Source organism: Notamacropus eugenii, chromosome 3 (assembly GCF_028372415.1).
Source record: "Notamacropus eugenii isolate mMacEug1 chromosome 3, mMacEug1.pri_v2, whole genome shotgun sequence".
NCBI lineage: Eukaryota > Metazoa > Chordata > Mammalia > Diprotodontia > Macropodidae > Notamacropus > Notamacropus eugenii.
Window position 1 is genome coordinate 352,178,893 of NC_092874.1, and position 24,293 is coordinate 352,203,185.

General features: G+C 34.0%; 1 protein-coding gene across 12 annotated transcripts in view; it reads left to right on the top strand.

Annotated features, from left to right (window-relative positions):
- Nucleotides 1-24,293, top strand: part of PJA2 (praja ring finger ubiquitin ligase 2) — a 132,300-nt gene that overhangs the window by 62,037 nt on the left and 45,970 nt on the right. For 11 of the 12 annotated variants that reach the window (XM_072597249.1, XM_072597259.1, XM_072597253.1 and 8 more), the window contains 3 exons: nucleotides 9,133-9,333; nucleotides 11,466-12,516; nucleotides 19,256-19,438. In XM_072597249.1, coding sequence (XP_072453350.1) covers nucleotides 9,133-9,333; nucleotides 11,466-12,516; nucleotides 19,256-19,438 — 1,435 coding nt within the window. Of the gene's footprint in view, nucleotides 1-7,101; nucleotides 7,173-9,132; nucleotides 9,334-11,465; nucleotides 12,517-19,255; nucleotides 19,439-24,293 lie in introns of those variants that run through there. The other variant, XM_072597257.1, reaches the window with a different exon arrangement.

Below are 24,293 nucleotides of genomic sequence, written 5' to 3' on the forward strand. Positions count from 1 at the left end.
AAAGTAGTTGCAAAGGATAAGGTGTCAAAGTGTTAAAAGCTATGGCCTTAAATGGAAAATCCATGTCTATATGATCACAGATCCATCAAAATATATAATGAGTAATGAATGATAAGACATCTCAAAATAAAGTAGTACTGTACTTAAATTTAATGTCCTATATAGTCTCATCCAGTTTCCAGTATGATAAGTCTATGGATTAGTGTGCTTGCTTATAGGAGTTGGTTGAACCCATAATTTGGGGGATTTTATTTTTATTGGATTCTAGATTTCATTTCATTCTAGATTCATTTCTTCAGGTGCCACCTACCTTCCAAGCCATATCTGTATCAAAACCCTGATATAACATTTAGATGACCCCAAAAAGTTGATCTCCCTCCAATTGTGTGCATGATTTTAAGCATTGTTTTACATTAATTTGTGGTAATGAACAAGGTAAATATAATAACTTTCTATCTAGTATAGGAGAGCAGTAGGATAATTAATACCAAATTAATTTCTCTTTGGCCTTGGACTGTTTTGGAGCAGTTATACTTAAATATGGAATATCTAGATATTCACTCTTAAGCCTCAAGAGAACTTTGTGGAGAATTTAACCTTTGTTGCTCATCCGGTTATTACCCAGTTCATGTTTTATTAGGTTCATGTTGTAGTCAAGGTGAATTGTCATAAGCTTGCTATATTCATTTTCGTGTATTGTGTGCCTACCTTTCTGGAATAGAGGTGTTTGGTGCCTTTGAGTGGTGTTTTGATTTTAAAGGCCTTATCTTGGTTTGCAAATTTCTTACTGGTGTATTGTGAGGAAAACTCTCTAAATCTTAAAAAGTTGTTTAGTTGGAAAATTGAAGAATTAGGTCAACAAAAAATGTTATCATGATATTGTCTTTAATTATCTTACAATTGTAGAGGCAGGATTTTTTAGGTTATTAAGAAATTCAGGATATTCATATAGTGTATGTATCATACATGTTAAAAAATAATTTTGCAAAATTTTTCTTATTGTGAAATTTATTTTGAAATAATTTTTATGGGTAGATTAAAACATGCACAAGCAGGTCCAATTTGTTGTAATAATGTAATGAAATCATGTTTAAATATAGTATGTAATAAAAGTTACTTTACTAGTAACAAAGCATAAAAAGGATACAGTTTCCAAGGTCAAACACATGGTTATTTAGATAACACTGAAATAAAGTTGGTTGGAACTGTATCCTAGAGGACCTTTAAGTGCAAGGTTTTGTTGCTTGTTTTCCTTCTGTTGGCAGGGGGAAGCTCCTAAAGGTTTTTGATCAAAGCAATGACATAAAATTGTGTGTGAGAGACATTAGTTTGGCAGTTGTGTAAAGAATTGATCTGACAGCGAAGAACTACAAATGGAGAAAGCTATTAGGTCATTACAGTAAGCTAACAGAGAGTTGGTGAAGGCTTAAACTGGTATTGTGTGATAACATAATGATGATAGCTGTCACTTGTATTACATTTTATTGCAAATGCCTTACTTGTATTATCCCATTTGAGCATCATAATAGCCCTACTAGGTAGGTACTGTAGGTGTTATAATCACCATTTGATACCTGAGGGGGCTCAGAGAGATGGAGTGATTTGGATTTCCCCATCCATAGTCACACAGCTGGAAGCATCACAAATAGTATTTAAATCAGATCTTGCTACCTTTTAGTCCGACCTGCTTTCCAGTCCATACTGTGGATATGAAGAGCAGAGGGGGACTTAAAAAGGATGATTATTACTTATGAGTTCTCTGCGTGTGTTAATTATTTCAAGAAGTACTGGGAAAATAATGGTTTCTCTCAAAAAATTTATATTTGGATAGGTCATATTTAGGTCAAATAGTAACCTAGACAATTCTGAGTCTGATAGTAAGAAAATTCTAGTGACAATAAAAATAGCATGAGAAATAAAGTCTTATGTTTATTTGAAATTGGAATTTGGAATTTCGCACTATTTGCAACACTCAAGTAGTAATAAATTTAAGAAAGTGATTCAAGAATTATGGATTAAAATAGCCTTGAACCTAAGGGCAAAACCATTATGAACAAGAAGAAGTATTAGCATATACTAAGCAACCTATGTTGATTATTAAACATCAATTAGGTAGAAACCTTAATAATTTGTTGGGTTATATTTTTAGGAGACAAGCCATGAGTTGGTCTTTTCCATTTTTTTTTTCAAAAATTAATTTCCATATGCTTTGAAAATAATCTCCTGCATTTTTAACCCATATTACTAATGCTTAGAATGATGATCCTAAGGATGAGAAAGATCTTTTTCACTTAGATAGATATTGTCTTCCAGCTTGCACTGCTTAATAAGACAGGAAATTGGACAATAGAACTAGAAAAAAATTTTCAGAAAGAGGGTTCTAATTTACCCTGAACTAACAAATTAACCATTTGGACAAACTTAACTTATTAGGTCAAATGTGTGTTACAGCATAGAATGAAGTTAACTATGACCGAAATCTTGATAGGCTATAGGCTCTTGGAATCTTGACAGAATCCTTTTTGGAGAAAGATTGAAACCATAGAATTATGCAACAAAACTGTTAGAAATAATCAGTTGGTTATATAGAAGCAGTTACATCTATTTTAGAGGACTCGAATCCTAGCATACATGAATTCTGTGGTGTGGGTTTGGGGGAGGCAATGTAGCCTAGTGAAAAGTGCTGAATTGGAGTCAGAAAGCCTATATTTGAGTTCCTGCACTGTCGCTCAGCTCCTTTGAGATTTGGGGCAAGCCCTTTGCCCTCTGGACCCTAGTTTCCATCTCTTTAAAATCAATAATATGTACTAAATAGGAATAGCAACTAGATTTGTAATTTCATTAATTTAGGGAAACTTCTATATATAATACTCCTAATAATAATGGAGAAACTCATGCCACTGCAGGTTAGTACCTTGTCTTCAGCTTAGACTCTTAAAGACTTGCCTGGCCCTCTGAGAGGTTAAGTAACTTCACTAAGGTCCCAGAGGGCAGCATTAACAGTATAAAACATTTCTGCCTTCACTAAACCACTGAGGTGATCCTCTTGGCTCAAAGTCTACTTATCTGCCCACTATATTTCCTTACCTCTGTGAACTAGATATATTCTAAAATCCTAAACAGGAAGTTAAAAAAAAACAACTTACTCTCTTAACTTAGTGCCTAACATTACTTTATGCTGAATAGCACTGCTTGTCCAGTTTGTTGAATTCATATTTATTGAACTTTTAGCTTTTTACCAGAAGTCTTGTGTAAGAATTAACGGAAAACTTTTGGACTGGTTTAACACATGCATGTATACACACACACACACACACACAGAGCTTCTCTTCTATTAGAATATACACACATCTATATGTGCATTTATATACACATATTTATACACACATATATACCTCTTTTCCATTAGAATATACGCTGAAACATTTGTTACAAACTTCCTAATAGTAAAAGAAATTTTAGCATGTATCCCTAATGTTTGTATATTTATGAACTGTGTATATACACATATGTACTAATATGTTATATACTAATTGTACTAATATATGTTATAAAACAGGTAGGTAGGTGGTACAGTGGATATGATGAGGGCTGGAGAGATAGAGGTACAGGAACTCCAAGACTGGAGTTCCCTGCATGGGCCATCTGGGAAAGAATTCATGAACTCAAGCATTGTTGAGGTCAAGGTGGTAAAGGTTTATTGTGCTTTTCAGAGGGCAAGAGTTCTTAGAGAACTTGCAAGCTTAGAGGGGTACAGGTAAAGTTTACAGGATATTGTATGGTAAACGTGTGCCAAATATGCTAACTAGGTGATTCAGGGCGGGATTACAGAGTGATTAAGGAGTGGTTAGTTCTTAAAGTAACATGCACTTTTAGTATCTCCTGTGCATGTATTTTACCCAAAGTTCATGGAGAAGTAGCCCATGGTGGGGCTACATGGGAGTGTGGTTTGGGGCCTGAAATATCACTAAGTCAACTGATGGTCAGGACTGATTGCGGAATACCAGGCTGCTCTCATCAGTGTCTTGTTGGACAAGATAAATGTAAGGGAGTATATTTGTGTCTAAGTCTAGGATACATGATTGGTCAGTGAGTAGTAAATGTTGTTAGCCAGTTGAGCCGCTACACAGCTGGTTCAAACTAATAAATTCTATAGGCACAGCTGGCTACTGTAGCAGGAAGGGAGATATCAGTTGTTGCTGGGGCAGATTGTGTCCTTGGGCTGGGGAGAAACTGCCTGGGATGGTGTTTTGAAGGTAGGGAGAAATGTGATTTTAGAATTGGGGTCCAAGTACATGCACCCCATCATATAGAGAGCCAGGACTAGAACCAGGAAGACTCTTCTTCCTAAATTCAAATCTCCCTTCAAACACTAGCTGTTTGACTCAGGGCAAGTCGCTTAACCCTGTTCGCTTCAGTTTTCTTACCTGTAAACATGAGCTGGAGAAGGAAATGGCAAACCACTACAGTATCTTTGCCAAAAAAATCCAAATGGGTCACAAAAAGTCAGACATGACTGAAACAATTAAATAACAACAAAATGTTATAAAACATGTATTTTTTAATTATTATTTTGTTTTCAGTGTTCTACAATCACTTCCATGTAACTTAGATTTTTTCTCTCTCCCTCTCCCTCCTTCCTGCCTCTCTCCCCCCTTCCTTCCTGAGTTGACATACAATTTTAAATAGGTTCTACACCTACATTCCTTTTAAATACATTTTCACCTTAGTCATGTTGCATAGAAGAATTAAAGTGAATGGGAAAAATCATCAAATAAACCAAAACATAATACAAAAGAAAATGATCTGCTACATTCTGCGATTGAATTCCAAAGTTCTTTCTCTGGATGTGGAAGGCATTTTGCCTTAAGAGACCACTGGGAATTATTTAAGTCCTTGCACTTCAATGAAGTTCTAAGTCCACCAGAAAAAATCCTCACATACTGTGGTCGTTGCTGTGTATGAAGTTTTCCTGGTTCTGCTCCTTTTGCTTAGCATCAGTTCATAGAAGTCTTTCCAGGCCTCTCTGAAATCTTCCTGTTCATCGTTTCTTATAGCACAGTAGTATACATTCATATACCACAATTTATTCAGCCATTCCCCAATTGATGGGCATGCCCTTGCTTTCCAGTTTTTGGCCACCACAAAGAGAGCTGCTATAAATATTTTTGTACATGTGGGACCCTTTCCCATTTTTATGATCTCTTGAGGGTATGGTCCTAGAAACAGTATTGCTGGGTCAAAGGGTAGGCATATTTTTGTAGCCCTTTGGTCATAGTTCCAAATTGCTCTCCAGAATGACTGGATCAGCTCACAGCTCCACCAATAACGTATTAGTATTCCAACTCTCCCATATCTTCTCTAACATTTGTCATCATCCTGTTTTGTCATGTTAGCCAATCTGATAGATGTGATGTGGTATCTCAGAGTTGTTGTGATTTGCATCTCTCTAATCAATAGTGATTTAGAGTATTTTTTCATATGACTATAGATAGTTTTGATTTCTCCCTCTGAAAACTACCTGTTCATATCCTTTGACCATTTATCAATTGGGGAATGACTTGTGTTCTTGTACATTTGACTCAGTTTCTCTATATATTTTAGAAATGAGGCCTTTATCACAGACACTAGTTGCAAAAATTCTTTCCCAGTTTTCTGCTTCCCTCCTAATCTTGGTTACATTGGCTTTGTTTGTGCAAAAACTTTTCAATTTAATGTAATCACAATTATTCATTTTGCACTTCATAATGTTTTCTATCTCTTGCTTAGTCAAAACTTCTTCCCTTCTCCATAAATCTGATAAATACACTATTCCTTGCTCCACTAATTTGTTTATAGTATCAATCTTTATACCTAGATCATGTACTCATTTGGACTTTAATCTTGTGTATGGTGTCAAGCATTGGTCTATGCCTAGTTTCCACCACACTGTTATCCAGTTTTCCCAGCAATTTTTGTCAAACAGTGAGTTCTTATCCCAGAAAATGGGGTCCATGGGTTTATCAAACAGTAGATTACTATATTCATTGACTACTGTGTCTTGGGTACCTAATCTATTCCACTGGGCTACCCTTGTTTCTTAGCCAGTACCAAGTGATTTGATAATTGCTGCTTTAAAATGCAATTTGACACTGGTAGAGCTAGGCCACGTTTCCTAGCATTTCTTTTCATCAGTTCCTTTGATATTCTGGACCTTTTATTCTTCCAGATGAATTTTGATATTATTTTTTCTATCTCCACAAAATAATCATGTGATAGTTTGATTGATATGACACTGAATAAGTAAATTAATTTTGGTAGAATTGTCATTTTTATTATATTGGCTCGGCCCACCCACGAGCAACTGATGTTCTTCCACTTACTTAGATCTGACTTTGTTTGTGTGAAGTGTTTTGTAATTTTGTTCATATAGTCCCTGAGTTTGTAAAACATGTATTTTTAAACACTAAGATAAATCTGAAAAATATTTTAAATAATCTAAAATTTTATTAACAGCATAAAAACATTTTCCCTAGTTAAAATAATAAATTATATTTTTATAACATACTTTTAGTGAGAACAGTGTGATTTAATATGTTTAATTGTTTTCTAAAGTCTCAGCTTCACTCTTTGCAAAAGTGATTCTAAGGGCTATTTCTAAGTTGTTTATTTTGATATGTAGCTTTAATGATTAGCATAGCTGAAAAAGATTCCTCTGAGAAATACATAGATCTGTACTGTTGGTGGAGTTGTAAATTGATTCAGCCAGTCTGGTACACAGTTTGGAATGGTGCCCCCCAAATTACTAAACTGTTACTACTAAGGTTCATATGTACAAAAGTAGAGCACCTCTTTTTGTAGTAGTAAAGAACAGTAAACCGAAGGAGCACCCATCAATATGCTGGACAAATTATGGGATATGAATGTAAGGGAATATTGCTATACTATAAGAAATGAAAAAAAATAATTTCAGGTAAATATGGGAAGGTTTATAGGAATTGATACAAAGTGAAGTTAGCAGAACCAGGAGAGCAAGTTATACAATTGCACCAACATTTTAAATACAGCTTTGAAAGAATTAAGATTTCTCATCCACCTAGGCACCATCTCTGATTCCTGAGGACCAATGATGAGGCACGCCAGCCACCTCCAGACAGAAAGGTGATGGACTCAGGGTATTGAGGCTGATGGAGGTATACATGTTTTGAACACTCCTGGGGAAGGAGGGTCTACCTGTCCCTATGGCACCCTAGGCCCTATGGGAGATCTGGACAATGTAGAAGTACCATGTTCCACTGGCCTACCCTTCTGTTTCTTAGCCAGTACCAAGTGATTTGATAATTGCTGCTTTCTGCTAAGTGCAAGAGATATAAAGAGAGGTAAAGACAGTCTCTGCTCTTACTCAGTTACCATTGTAGCATGGGCTCCTGAGTCCATGTCATTTGCAAAGCCTGGACCCAGAGACATGAAATGCCTGCTGTGGCTGTGGTAGAGGAATAACTGCCTAACACCCTTGTTGCTTGAGAAAGTGTGTGCACAACTGATTTACCACTCAGTACACTCCAAATTCTGCACAGACAGGGAGTGAGAGAAGCAGAGAGAGTTGGCAGTTGCATATGTACTGAACAGTTCTGCTAATTTCCTCAGTTGTAATTGTTTTTCATGCACCTCGTAGGATTGTCTTATGTACCTTACTTTGGAGACTTCTGATGCAGTTCGCCTCCCTCATTTCATAGATGGAGAGTCATAGTGTGTTTTCTTTCAGTTGCAATTGTAAAGTGATTTTCTCATCTGAGTTTATGTTAAATATTTTAAGTCATGTCCTATGATAATGGCTGTTTATTACCTATTACTGTACATGTGACTTCTTTGTGTTTCATTCTCCTTATCTTTAAAACAAGAATGTTTAACTAGATGGTCTCTAAAGTCATCTAAATCTCTGTCTGTGATCCAATCAAACTATTACTCTGTTTGACATAGGATAGTATAAGTGACTTATTTTTTAAGCAACCAAAATAAAAGTTAATACATCCTATTGTAATATATAGGTAAAAATATCTTTGCTTTTGACTGCTGAACATTATTACTTTAGATACTACTAAGACATTAAAAATATTTGCCTATTCCCCCATTCTTCTAGACCAAATCAAATGGGGACGACTAACTCATATATAAGGACCTCTGTAGGCTATATATTGACTTGGTTTTAAAATGTAATATTGTGTTTTATTGTGTTTTTTTTATTTTGATAAATCTGTCACAGTTTTGTTAAATATTTCCAAATTGCTGGAACTATGCCCAAAGGGCTACAAAAATGTGCATGCACTTTGACCCAGCAATATCTCTTCTAGGACTGTATCCCAAAGAGATCATAAAAATGGGAAAGGGTCCCACATGTGGAAAAATATTTATAGCAGCTCTCCTTGTGGTGGCCAAAAACTGGAAATCAAGGGGATGCCCATCAATTGGGGAATAGCTGAACAAGTTTTGTATGAATGTAATGGAATACTATTGTGCTATAAGAAATAAACAAGAAGACTTCAGAGAGGCCTGGAAAAACTTATATGAACTGATGCTGAGTGAAAGGAGCAGAACCAGGAGAACTTTGTACGCAGCCACAAGTGTGAAGAATTTTTCTGGTAGACTTAGTCCTTCATAGCAATGCAAAGACCTAAAAAATTCCCAATGGACTTTTGAGCAAAATACGTTCTGCATCCAGAGAAAGAACTATGGAATTGCATCACAGAATGAAGCAGACCATTTTCTTTTGTATTATGTTTTGTTTTGTTTCATGGTTTCTCCCATTCATTTTAATTCTTCTATGCAACATGACTAAGGTGAAAATGTATTTAATAGGAATGTATATGTAGAACCTATGTAAGATTGCACGCCGTATCAGGGAAGGAATGGGGAGAGAGGGTTAAAGGAAGGGGAGGGAGGGAAAAAAATCTAAAATATATGGAAGTGATTGTAGAACACTGAAAACAAATAAAATCATTTTTAAAAATTTCCAAATTGCATTTTAATCTGACTCAGACCCCACTCAGGAATGTGTGACCTGTGGGGATACATGTTTGACATCTGTTTTCTAGATAAGACATTCTCCTCTCTCTAATTTATTTAGATATGTGCATTTTTTTCACACTTTTTCAGCAATGGGTCAGGAATCTGGAAAACCTACCTGGCCAAAACCAGCTGGAGGCTATCAGACAATAACAGGCAGGCGATATGGAAGAAGACATGCATATGTCAGTTTTAAACCATCTTTAAGCACTCAAGAAAACAGCTCAATTCAACAGAGTGGTGAATGTGAAGGACTGGAACTAGACGATGTTCAGAAGAAAAAGGCATCATGTGAGTAGTGATGTGATTACCTTATAGATTATTAATGGTTAATTTTTTTATATTCTTTGAGATTGCATAAAGTGTTGTTTACTGTTTTCTGTAACACTATGTGAAGTGAGCCTGAAATATTTGATCACAGGGAACATTTTAAATTAAATTTAATATTCTTAGTATGTTTTAAGAAAAGAAAGAAGTAAAATTGGGCAGGTAATTAAAATATAACCACTCTCATAACAGTAATTATGTCCCTTCAAAAGAGTGATCTCAAGTGTTTATATAATCACAGAACCCCTTAAAGTTTTAAAGTATAATTTTGTATAGGGTAAAAAACAAATGGTTAGGACTAGGAGACCCCAGTTTGTTAAGTGACTACTTATGTGACCGTGGGAAATTTATTTCAATTCTTTTGACCCTTAGTTTCCTCATTGGTAAAAATGAGAGATTAGACCAGATTTCTTAGGTTCTCACCAGTTCTAACAAGCTCTCATTCTGGATTGTCTTGTCTAACCTCCAGACCAACACAGAATTCAACTCTTCAGTTGCCCTGACTGTTCTTTTATTTTTCTAGCCTGTTAGAAACCTTGGAGTATCAAGGTAGAGGCAAAAATATCCACATCTTTGACAGTGTTAATAATTAAAAATTGCTTCTTTTATTGTGCCTCCTTGTAACTTCCAGACATTGGTCCTAGTTTAGACCACTACAATAACTCAGAATAATTCTACATCCTCCAATAACCTTTCCAGGTATCTTTTATTCTGAAAAGTTAGTTTAAGGAAAGACTATAGACTCATTTTTTCCCTTTTGCATTTACATTCTGTTTTCTTGATTTAATTCTTATTCCTAAAGAAATCTTTCATTCTAAATGGACTATGTGTATATTAGTAGATTGCCATGATTTTCTTATTTTTAATATAAATAACAAGTAATACAGGTAACCAAAGTTTTTGTTGTTAAACTTTGTTAAAAATTCATTTATTTTAAAAGTATTTTAAAGATGTCATGTTTGATTTCATTTTTTGGATTGTTTTTTTTTCCCGTTTGGACATGAGCAAACATAATTCCATTCTAGGTTGTTTTTTTTACTTTAATAAATGAAACAGACTACTTAAGTGAATATTGGTCTTAGATTAAACATTTCAGTGATGAGTTTTTCTAATTAATAATGATCACTGTAATTAATCATATTTTACAGTTATATAGTTTCTTTTATTCTAACACCTCTATATTTTCTGTTACTGAAAGATAGCCATACATTAGCAAATCGTAATACAGTTAAATTATTTAATCTAAGTCCCAGTAGGAATACCTTACATCTCACAAGATTAAATTAAAAATAATCTTCGCCAAGAAAAACTCAAGGTGGTATTGCCTTATTATTATTACTATAACATAAAGTGCATTGCAGTAATTTCTTATTGAGCTGATTCTGTTATGAAATATTCACAGCTATTATTTTCTGATTGACAACAAAATGTGGCAGATTTCCCAATTCTGTAAAATCTTCATTTAATGTGTGCAAAATCTGTTTTTATCATTAGCATTTTATATTATTGTTCCCAGTATAACTTAATCCTTCATAATAGCAAGTATTAGGTGAAAATAGTTTTTCAAGATATTAAATCAGAGCCAAAATATGTGATTAAGCTAATTCTTTCTATTGCTCATTTTTCAAAAATCACTTCTTAGTGATTTATTGAATAAAATTAATAGAAAAAAGCCTTAATTTTCTGACAAGCTGACCCAAGGTTATTGTCCATTCGCTTGTCCACTGAAAAATGTTAACGGTGGGAGCCAAGTGAAAAGTCAGCTATAGAATACCAGTAGAGGAGATTGACAGAAGGTGATGATGTGATAGGTTCATCACTGTGACTCTTTTAGCAAGTTAATCACCCAGGTTTCCAGCTGGAGTCATGAGAGAGCGCCCCCCCTCACTTCCCCTAAATGTAGATGGATTTAGAGAAGTACTCTTTTTGGTAAAATAGTTGTGGAAGCAAGTGGACATGATAGGTAAGTGACTCAAAGTGACTTATTAATAGAGTTAAATGAGTACATGGCTGGTGTACATTTCTCATTGAATATTTATTATTGAATCAAATTTTTATTTTTCTCTAAATATATTTTCTTGCATTCTCCTATGAAGGCTGCAGTCCGCTGGTTCAAGTTCGCCCTTCATTATCAGGCATACCTTTATTAGAAAATGCTGGAGCTGAAATTCCCATTTGTAGAGCAGCACGGACTCAAGCTACCGAGAGAAGCCCATCACCATTTTCTGCTATACATCATAGTTTGGAAGACAGTGAGACTTCAGGGAGCAGTTTGAATCTGGATAATAGTTCTGATTACTCATCAAGGTATACTCCAAGAAAGTATAATGTTTCTTATGTCAAAAATGGAATTGCTTTTGTAAATATTGACTCTTACGAGCCAGATAGCAGTGATGGAGAGGACAGTAGTCAAATTGGTATTTCCGCAGTAAAAATGGAAACTGGCAAATTTCAGGAAACATTGGATGATATGCTGTCTGACCTGGAAAAGGGAGTAGATTCTCTCAGTGGTTTACAATCAAAGTTCTCCACTTACAATTTAAGAGAAGGGTTTGAAGAAAGAGCCCCAGCATCAGTAGTGAAATATTCTAGTAGTGATACTGAATGTGTATATCACAATAACAGGACACTTGAGAGGTCTTCTACCGAAGATGAAGCTATTGCAAAGAAATATCTAAACTATTCCAGTTGTGAGAGACAGAGGAAAAATTTAATTGAGGTTCCCATCAGAACTCCAGGGGATGTTCATAATGAATTAAATACCAGCGATGGAAAGAAGAACCAGGGAAACTCATCTGAATTGGTAGTGAGACCCAAAGTGAGAAAACAGGCAGGTTCAAGCCAGTTGGACAGGAAAAGTCTTTTTAGTAGTGATGAGGAGGAAAAAAGCAGTGTCGAGAGGTGGCAAGACAACTCAGAAGCTGAGGAAATTCATTCAGAAGGTCTTTTGAAAAGCTTTAAAGACAAAAAAAATTCCAGCATGTTCTTTGACCCAAGAGACTATGAAGGTGCACAAAAGAAAATGAAATATAATCAAATTCATCCAGAAACTGTAACTGTTCAAGAAAAGCACGCCATTGTAGATGATAACACTTTTTGGCATAGTTTTGAAGATTATTGCAGATACTACTACAAAGGCGAAGATAGGTAAGCCTTTCTTCTCAACTAGAAATAGAGTTCTGTTATATAATTGTGTTAAATGGAATGATTTTACCAAGCAAGCATGAAGTTCAATTCCCAGTTTTCTGCTAATTACAAAGACCAAAAGGAGACAGTCCCTGCCTTCTAGGAATTGGGCCCATTGTCTAAAACTCTAAATGATAGAGCCTTAACATTGCAGAATTCTTATTGAAACAGATACATTGAAACCTCTCAAAACCACATTTCTTTTATATATACAGCAGAATTGGGTGTGAAAAAATGTTATAATGGTAATTGAGCATTAATATTTACATATATAAGCCTTTAAATTAGCTAAGATGTTGCATATTTTACTAGTCCAAAGTCAACCTATTGTAGAAGCATTTTTTTTTTAAAGAAAAGGGGAAACTTAGTTCATTAACCGTAAAAATTGAGAATTCTTGCTTAATTTTCCTGCTTAGCCGATTTGCCTTTTATTCCCCCTGACACTTCTGGTTTCTGAATCCTTCTCATTGCCTTGGACAGTACCTAATTTTGTACTGAAAGCAATCAAATACCCTTGGCAGAATGAAGATTTATGGTTGTGGGAATTATTCTCCCCTCCTAAACCAACAGTAATTTCACATTTCTACTGTGAGTTTGTATATTTCTTGTTCTTTGGTAGAACATATGACTTTTAAAAAGGGAATAGTTCTGTACATATTATTTTCTTACAGCCGTCAGGTGTCATGTCACTCCTAGTTTAACATTTATTTATTACATAATGTGTTTAATGAACAGGCTGAGGGTTATCTGGGTATGAATAAGACACTATCCCTGATCTGAAAAGAGCTTACATTCTAATAGGTATCAATGTTGAAGAAAGTAAAAGTCAGTGAATTTGATTGGCAATCTCAAGGTGATTTCCAACTAAGAGAAATTAAAACAAGGGACTATTTCTCTCTTAAAATTATTAATATTTAGTTAGCAAGGAGAACTTATTTTTACCTTTTAAATATTGAATCTTTACTGTTAAGGAATTCATAGATTTATCATGGAAAAGAATCTTAGAGGTCATCCAGTTGCATCCCCTTTTCTGAATAATTCTTAATAATTTTCCTTAATATACTTCTTAAGCAGTGTGCCATTATGTATTATTAAACAAAAGATTTTAATTTGGAATAGAAAATCTTGAAGGTAGGAGAATGGGGAGGGGAGGAGGTTTCTTTAGTTGATGAAGCTTTTTTTTTTCAATCTTGTTAGTGATGCATCAGTTTATAGAACCTATACTCTAATGTAGTCTAGAACTGTCTCAAATTCTGAATGACTGAGTCTAATTTTTACAGCATTCTGACTGTACAGGCATATTGAAACATCCAAAACATTTGATATTTCTTTTAGAAATTTACCAAAAAACAGCATAAAAAAGAATTATACCTGTAATTGAAATTCTGCTTACTTGTGCACAAAAAAGCTGTTAGTACAACAAATGTGTATTTTAGTAATTTACTTCAATAACCTGTATAATTTCCAAAAGTAATTCAGCTTTTCTTCTCTTTCCCCCTTTTTCATTATTGTGCTTTAACTCCTCACAGCCTCCCTTGTCACTGTCTCTTCGATTTTGCTACCGGCTCCTCTTGCCAGTGCTTTTAATGGATTCTTTTCTTTATAACAGTAGCAGATTGTTGAAAAGGAAGCATAGGAAACCCACCATAAGCATCTGAGAAGAGAAATATAAATAATTAGAGAATCATTTGACTTTTAAGATTTCTTTTTTGCTTTGTTTTGTAAAAACTCTAGTGCTTCTTAGCTGATTTATTTTTACAGGCATGTTTATGTATGATAGTTACAAGGGAAAGAACTCTCAGCTAGAGCCTAGCAAAAGTTCAACAAGACATTTATAGATTGCAGCAATTTTACATATTACCTTTGGGTATATACCATTTTAAAATGTAAACTAAGTAGTTATTTTCTTTAGATAATCACATATATTTTAATGAATGCAAGATCCCTTTTTCTTCCTGAAAACCCCCCTAAGTATTCACTTAAATCACAACTGAAATATTAACACTCTTTAGGGTAAATGAAAACTCTGGTATAAAATTGCTAAGGGCGATTCAACAGGAACTGATCTATTCACTGTTAAATTAAGACAGCAAAAACAATCTTTTGATATCCTGCCACAATTACCACACTTGGAATTGGACCAGAAAGCTAGAGTTAATACCCTACCCATATAAAAAGGGGACTTCAATAACCTCAAGGAGCCAATACCTTAGATTTTTTTTCTTGTTTTAAAAAAGTGACTATTCTGAACCTAGCAAGCACCAAATAAAATACACATTTCAATTTACAAAGTAGGATAGAAAAAGCTTTACATGAAATTACATGTCTTTGTTATGTAGAGCTTGCACTTTTTTCATTATATAAGTTTGTCCTACTTGTCTCTGCTTATTTCTTGCCTTCCTCCTCTCCCAAGACTTTGATTATGAAAGACCCTTTTTATAAACTCAGCCTCTGTGGACAAATGTTTACAAAAAGGAATAATATATTTTTAAAAACCAGCTGCACAAGGATGACTGCATTTAATTCCTTCATTGAATCTTAGTTGGGAAAGAGGTCATCCACTCCCTACCCTCCCTGAAATACAAATTTCCTCTACAGCATTTCTAACATATATTTTTTTAATTTAATGAGCAAAGCAGAGTTCTATAAATTCTGGGGAAATAAAGGGATATAATATACAGTTCCTAATCTCAATAGTATTTACAGCCTACCATACGAGAACCGTAACATTCCACTTACCTGAAATTGAGCAGTCTGGCAACCTGACCTCCCAGGAAAAAGCCAGGAACATGAAATAAGCCAAAAGCCTTCAGCTCCAGAGCATATAATCAATCATGGCAAAATGTGTATATTTTAAAAATTTATGTTCTGTTATTATATAGTATAGTATTATATAGTACTGTATAGTATTATATAGTACTATATTATCACATTTTAAGTGCACCTAAAACTCATGGACTTTATTCATAGTATGTATTATTACCTCATTCAAAACTTAATTTTATGTAAAGTTCTACCAAACTTTTAGTTACATGCTTTCCAAAAATAACTCAGTTGTTCCTAACAGTCATTATGTGGTAGGTGCAGTTTCTATCTACATTTTACAGGTGAGGAAACTGAGACAGGTTAATTTATTTTCCTAGTCATACAACTAGTATGTGTCTATGGTAAAGATTGAACCCTGATTTTCCTGACACCAAATTTAGAATTTTGCTATGCCACATTTCCAAAGCCATGACCAACTGAAAAGAGGAAATTAGAAAGGAGAAATGGTCAGTGAAAAGTAGAAACCTTGACTGTAATTAGAATTTATAGCTGCTATCTTTGAATAGATAGAGAGGGGGAAAGTATTAGCTATTCCAGAAGACAAAGAATCATGTATTGATTTTAGAAGGAATTCTGTCCACAGTGATTGAAATGATTTTTAAAAAATTTTAAAAATGAAAACTGAAAATTCAGACCAATTCATTCCACATTTTTTACTTTAATGTGTTAAGTACCACAAACATAATACAGAATGGCCATAGGCATTCAAATAAAGAACTGTCCCATTTTTATTTGAATAGTGAACGTTCACTGAAATCTGAACACTGAAATCTGTTGTACCCAGAAAAACTTTTACTTTCCCTTAGGATTTTCTTGTAAAGCCCTGTAATCTTGATAGTTAAATATGTTTTGCCCTTATTACTTTCTTTCAAGTTATATCCCCAAGATGATTCAAAATCAGGACATGAGTGTCTCAGCTTTGAATCTGTTAAAGGTTGCTCCCAAAATAAATTTCTTAGAACCAAAGAATAATTTTTAAAGTGTGTGTATTTTATCTTCCTTTGCAATGTTCTGACTAATAGATGCCTCTCCCCCAAATGCCTTTTTATAAGAATAATAAAATAAGATTAGCCCATTTCTATTAAGTTAGTTCCTTATTTGTCCTGGAAGAATGATTATTTGCAAAACTATTTGAAATAATGATTCTATGATTTTGTACCTTTGGAGTGAGAAAAGAATCCATTTTCGAGGGAATATTATCCTTTACAGACAGAAAAAAAGTAACTTAAATTCATTTCTTCTTATTCAGATTGATTTGTGATTTCATATGTGTACCTTCCAACGACATAGATTATATCCCATCTTGTGTGATCTTTGTCTGTGTCCTCTTACAAGTTCATTACAGTAGGACCATCCAGACATGCTGAAGCCTTTCCTTACTCTCTCTCAAAATAACAATTGTGCCAGTGGACATCATAAACTGGTGATATATCACTTTTTTCTCTTGCCCTGTGAATTGCTTGGCTTCATAGATCTTGTTTTTTTGATGACGTCTTTTATTCTGGTAGTTCTTTGTAGTTTTTTCTGTATGTATGGCAGCCTGCTCTCACTATGTGCTTCTTCATTGTCCTTTTAATATGATACTAATTTTTAAATGTTCATAAATTCTTTTTTCTGTGGCTCATACCAATATAACATCACTGGTAATACTTGTTTTCCATAGAGAAATAATAAATAATTAACATGTGTTTCAAATCTAGGACAAGGAATGTAAAAAAGGAGTTGTCATTATTTCTTTTTTTTAATGTTCCCTTTATTACCTTACATACAAATAATTTTAAACATTTAATTTAAATCTTCTCCACTCTCCTTATGTCATCACTTCTTTTGAATGGACTTTGTTACTTTAGTAAGATATTGGAGCCATTAAGTATGAGTTTGCCCATTTTTACCTCAAAGTACCTTTTTATCTACACAATCCTTCCTTCCCTCCTTTGTCAGAGAAAAGGATATTCCTCTTTCTTTCCAAAACCCATTCTTCTATTTTTGCCCTCACTATCATTTACTTCTGCTCTGCAAAGATCTTACTATTTTTCTATTTCTCCTCTTTTCTTAAGTCTCACTTTTTTCATGTACTTCTTTGCCTTCCAGATACGCACACGTGTTCTCTATCTTGGGAAATGAGAAGGAAGAATCATTTCTTTCCCTTTCTTTTCCCTTCTCCTACCACTAATTTCCTATTTCTTTCCTCACAAGCCAATCCCTTTGACCTCCTGCAATCTCATGTTTTTCTTTCTGATGAAATTTAATTCTGGAAGTCACCAGAGCCCCTTCAAATGATCCAACAATCTTATCCTGTTTCTCATTCTGTGTCACCTGTCTCCCATCACCGACAATATTAAACACGCTTTAAAGAAAAAAAAACTCATTCATTAACTTCTGTGCCACTTTACTGTCCTGATTCTCCTACATTTCTGATTATTCATTCTCTGTCTCCTCTTTCTTTTCTTATTAGCTAAATATAAATGTTCCCCCAAAGTTTCAACCTGAGCTGTCTGTTCTGTGTGCCTCTGATCTTGAATATTTCAGTCACTCTTGCAACTTGACAAGTTATTTTTCTGTGAACGATTCCCACGTCTGCATCTCCAGCCTGGGTTTCATTCTGCTTTTTTAGCTACCAGGTGAATATCTCCATATGCAAATATGACTTCAGACTAATAGGTCCAAAGCTAAACTCAGCTGTTCTTCCTCCATCTTTTCCTCATTAGAACTTCATTGGTTCTCCTAGTTACTACTGTAGTAAAAATCATCCAGGCTTAAAATTTCAGTTATTTTGGACTCATTCCTTTCACATGATAGCAGTGTTTCCCATTCTAAACTCTGCTGGAGAGTGGTGAATACTTAAAGTCATAGGACCAGAGACCTCATCACCATCTGAAGACTTACCCGACAATTTTGGTGTTTCTGCTTAGACATTTCAGTCTTGTCCATCTCTGTGGCCCCATTTGGGGTTTTCTTGGCACACTGCCACCAAAGGGCAATACTCTGTGATAAAAGAGGATGAATTTTTTAAAAAAAGTCATAATTGATTATCATAAAATTACCTTGACTTTCTCTAGAAAAGAAGATTTAAGTAATGAATATTAAAGTCTATAAAATTGATAATAATTTATTTTTGTGAGTTGATGGGGTTGGTAATCATGGGTATATCAGAGAAAAAATGAGTGACAGTAATAGTTTCATGATCTCAGGGGGTTTCTTGTTTTGTTTTGTTTTGGAGAGGGTTATTTTTTGGGTCATAGAGAATTTTACGCATGATAGCCAAGTATAATCCAAACACAGCCGGGAGGCCTTCACACATCAGCTAATTTGAAGCCATAGTTCTTCCTGAAAGCAGCATTTCCTACCACATTCTGTCCTTTGGGCCTAATACACTGCAAGTTATCTCTGCTGTTCTTTCCAAGGTCAAGCTAATATTGTTATGTTTTATTGGTATCATCTTTTACATTCATCTTACAGTGGGTAAGAGGGATATTTAATCTAAATATTTAAAATATTATCCTGTTGAATGTGCATTTAATTTATGTTTGGGAAATTATATTTTGGAAAGATTTATTTAAAATCAGTTGAAAAATACAAGCAAACTAATCTAGACACTATGAAATTATAGCTCTGAAGAAAAAATATTAAAGTTTTCTGAAATTTGCTTCTTGCTGTTTTCATTTTTAGCATATTTATGTTTCCTTAAATATAGGTGTTGCTGGCTTATAGAAAATTCATTCAAATTTGCGTATAATTAAAGACAAATTTTTCTGGTCTTGGATTATAGCAAACTATATTATCTACTGTATACCATAATATATTGTTAAAACCCTAAGACAGGTATCAGATGACCAATGATGACCAGTTTTTTCTCTCTATGATAAATTTGCAGTTCAGAATGCAGTGATGGGGAATGGTCTACTTCTTTGCCTCATTTTTCTGCTAGAGAAAAAGATCAGTCTTCAAGTGATGAAAGCTGGGAGACTGTACCAGGAAAAGAGGAACATGAACCTGAACTCCAGAGTAATAGTAGTGGTCCTGAAGAAGATAACACAGAATACTCTTTCCAAACAGGGTATGTTGAATTGCACCACCGCCACCCTCCTATTCCCCATACATGGGTATACGTATGTGTTTCAACAAAATAGGAATTTTATTGGTCATGATTTCATGTAGCATTAACCTCATATCAATTATTACTAAGATTATAGATGTGCAACACCTATCCAACCCCAAAAAATACCACAACCAGTTATTCAGTTTTGAGAGTGATTAAATTGAAAACATGGAATGTTTGTGGGTACGTATTTTGAATGCTTATATCATTCTGCCCTAGTAAGAATATCAATTCTTAAGTCAGGAATACGTATTTTTAGATAGAAGAATAATTATTGTAGTGAATAACCTGTGAAAAATGAGATCTGAATCATGTAAATGATTGATCGTTTTGGTGGTTTCATTTTAACTGAGTTCCTTTATCAAGGACAGGAGCTTTCCAGGCTCACTGGGACTTTCCTACACTGATGAAATCACAAATAAACAAAAGTAATAAAAATCTTGTGTTATCTATTAACATTGCCTCAATAATCAGTACCAGGTGAACACATGAGCAGGTAGGGTAGAAGAAGCTAAGAGTAACCTTCTGTGCTTTAGCTTCTCCAGCAAGAGATGAAGTAGGGGCGTCTGCCAGAAGGGAGCACGGTAACCTCTTCTGGCATCACACTTGAGCTGCTGCCATCTAAGCAGGACCAGTCTGGCAGTATCCTTGAGCGCACCTGCATGGCAGTTACAGTGCAATTCTTTGTCATAACAGCAACTTATTTTTCAGTTTTCTCGCTCTAGAGACTTCATTTTATTCTAGTGTATTATTTCTCTTCCTCCAGCTTCATTTTCCTCATCTTATTTGCAGAGGTATTATTTCTTAAAGTGAAATAAAAGTTGGAATAATATTAAAATCCATTTGCATTCCCTAAGCAGGTAGAGGAAAGGAGTTCAGACGTATATTGTGTGGCATAAAGAGGCCAACTTTGGATCATCTAAAAACTCAGTAATTCACATAACTTTAATTAAAGAATAAGTAAACGAATGCCACTAATGAACTTTGATTCAGATGAACTAGGATGCGTTTCTTTCCTGTTTTGTATTTGAATGACTAGAATCATTATTACTTAACTGAAATAGCAAGTTTCAGATATAATTTGTGATAAAACTACATAGATGCTTATTAGATATGTGCCCCTGGGCAAGTCACTTAGCATCTCACAGGCTTAATTTCCTCATCTATAAAATGGGAATAATAATAGCACCTACCTCACATGATTGTTATAAGATTCAATCAAGGCCATAGATGTACTTTACAAAATTTAAAATAACATATAAATGAGTTTTATTATTATAAAGATGTACTTTTTAAAAGTATAACTAAGTTGTTTTCAATTTTAATTTTTTAATCACAATGGGTTCAGTTCATTGTAATAAAATTATTATATGTAGGAATGTGCACTATCATTACGTAGCTATTTGGAAACCATCTCTACAAGATCTCGCAAAAGTTTTAGTGCTGTTTTAAACTTTTAATACCTTTAAACTGCCCTAAGACTTTTGAAACAGTCTGTATCTGGCAATATGTACTTGAAATATAAAACTTTAATTTACTCTGAATCATACCAGCTGGTCTTTAGACTCTAGATTTTTTTTCTTTCGTGCTTTAATGCCAATATCTATCTTTTCTCTCTCTGAAAACACAAGTTTCCATCATGAATAAGCACTTGTAAAAAGTTTGCAAAGATTAGTGTTGTAAAAAGCATGCTTTTATGGGAGAATGTGACAAAATGTTGAGTAAAATGTTTTATATCAAACTCCTTTCCTATCTATCAACTCAAAACCAAAAGAAATGTTCCAAAAAATTGAAAGAACAAAGGAAAAAGGAAAGAAAACTCATAATGAAAATCTCATGAAAAAAATCAATGGAGAGACTAAAGAAATGAGTAAGAAAGAAAGACTTCGTAATGTCATGAAGACTGAGAGGTAAAAGGCTCAGCAGGAAATGGAAATAACTGTCATGACTGCTGTTACACATTCGAGAAAGGACAAGGAAACTACTGTACCCCAGAATTTGCTCAATGCCAATACTTAAAGGAACATTAATAATAATTAAAGGAACAGATTCAGATTAAATCTAGAGGTATTAAAAAGAACTTGACAATAGAATTGATGGTCTACATCTGGAGGAATAAAGAATCCACAAAGTTGGAACAGCTACCAGACTATTCAAATTTGTTTCAAGTACTTTTTGAATTACTACCAGCAATTCTCGGAGGATCAAATACATTTTGTAATGCTCATGAACTTTTTTTCCAGTTTCTAGAAATAAACCATACATACAGAAGGTTGAAAGATTTAAAATAACAGTAGGAAAAGAATGAAAAACAAATATATAGACATAACAAAAAATGTTAGAGAAGATCAAAACTCAGTAAAATTAGAAGACTATATGGGATTTTTACAAACCAAAGTAACTGACAAAAGAGTTCACTGAAGGAATATTAAAGATCCTTGGTCCTCAGAAAAACACAATGAAACCAAAAAAGAGAAGTGTATTTCAGTAAATAGCAAAAGGAAATTGGTCAGAAGAATTAAAACTTAGAGGACAGAGTGCAGTTCAGTAATATAAATAGGCTAGCCACAAAGAGGAACCCTAGCTTTAATTCATCCAGGAATACAGATGCCAAGCTCCAAAGTTTGGTAGTCAAAGAAAAAGTCTTTGAAGCAACAAGATGTAGACAGCTCACTTACCAAAGGACACCAGTCTGAATAATACAAGACTAATAGAAAATAAAAAATGAAAGATAATCCTCTAATAAACCCTCAATGGTTATTTAGCTTATACCTCTGTAATCCTAGGAGGAAAAAGCAAAAGCATATGGGGAAAAGATGGATTTTTAATAGAATGACTTCTAGGCTTTCTAAACAAAACAAAGGTGAACAGAATTTTGAAATACAAACTTATTGGGCAAAAGGAACTTAAAAAAGGTGAACAAGTCAAAATAGTTTGAAAGTTCTAGGAAATTGGTCAGTACATGCTAAAAGGAAACACACAAGATCATTTTTCCTTGGTAGTTCCACCTTGTCTATGGGTTATTGAAGGTAGTAGAGAACAATATCTGGTCTTGGGTGATTAGACACAAAAGTGTCTAAGAGGAGAGGAGGGAAGGTGGGCAGAAAAAGTTGCTTTAAATACTTCCTTAAAATCAAGGTGAAGGTGAAGGATATTCATAAAAAAAATGGACTGGATTTGGAAAGGAGAACTCGTTAGCTGTGTGCTTATCTGGGCTGAGAAAAGGACGATGGAGGTTTCTTCTGGGAGGTTACTACATGGATTACTTCTTGTAAAGCTAGCCACAACAGCCTAGGGTGGATTTTTTTTTTTTAATGCAGTGATTTGAGTCTGAAGTAGGAAGGGAAGTAATGAGCCTTGGCTGAGGAAGACAGATGAGACCATGTATGACTTCTTGCAACATAAACTGCAGGCAATGAATGCAAATTTAAAAAAAAAAATTAACATCATAGAATTTGATGAAGGGAAAACAAACTTAGCTATTTTAACCTTGAATAAGCAGAACTTAACGTAAAAAAGGAAAGTTGCAAAATTACTTCAAAACTAAAATCCTAAATTTGTTTCATACAATAAACTCATTTAAAACTTTAAAATTCATATGAAGTTAAAATAAAGGATGGAAAGAAAATTTATGCTTCAGCTGAATAAAAACAAATAGAAGTGGTGATTATTTTGGATAAGACAACAATAAAATGTTCTTGAGAAACAAATGAGAAAACTGTTAGGTTTAAAAGCAGCATAGTTAGTGAATCAGTATCAGTGTTAAGTACACTTAGAGACAAACAGACACACACACACACACACACACACACACACACACACACACACACACACACACACACCTATTTTCATACCAGATGTCATATAGCATGGAAGTACCTAAAAGGATGGCTAACTGACCATAATAAGACAATAATTGTAGGTTGATGTCGGCGTGTCTTTCAGTCAGATCCATCAGAAATCTAAAGAAGGATCTTAGCAGATGTAGTAGATCTTTGGCACTTCTATTAATTTAAATGTTTAATCTTTTCATAATTCCTGGTTTGTTATTTATTGCAACTTACACGTCAGGGTGCAGCAAAGATTCCCGTGATCTCACTCTTGTTTGACATAATTCTAAAAATACTAGCCATAACAGTAAGTTAGCAAAATAAATTAAGGCAAAATAAGCATAGGTAAAAAGGAGGCAAATTTTCTATTCTTTCAGATGAGAGGATAGTTTACTTATAGAATTCTGGCTAATCAAAAAAATAATCAAGGTAACATTAAAGTAGTAGTATGCAATATAAATTCACAAAAATTGTCATTGCTTCTGTTGATTACCAACAAAATATTAAACTATTTGAAAAGAAATATTTCACTTTAATTAATAAAATATATTATGTATTTGAGAGTGAACCTCTTAAGGCACGTACGTAATATATAAATGCTTCAATAAAAAAAGTAAAAGAATAGGAACAATTATATTTCAAGAAAAACATAGACTATCTACAACCATCTAAAAAATGTCAGAGCCACACTCTGAAGTCTCTTTTATTATTTGACTTGGGGAATTAAACTTTTTGCAGCATTTAGGTTTGGAAAAGTGTCTCTTGTATACAAAGGAAATATATCAGTTCAAACTTTAGTCAACCAAAATATTTATAGTAGTACATTTTGTGATGGAAAAGAATTAGAAACAAAATAGATACCCATCATTTGGGGAATGGTTAAACAAATTATACTGTATAAATGTAATGAAATACTAATTTGCTGTAAGAAATTATGCGTATGATGAATACAAAGAAACATGGAAAGATCTATATGAACCAAT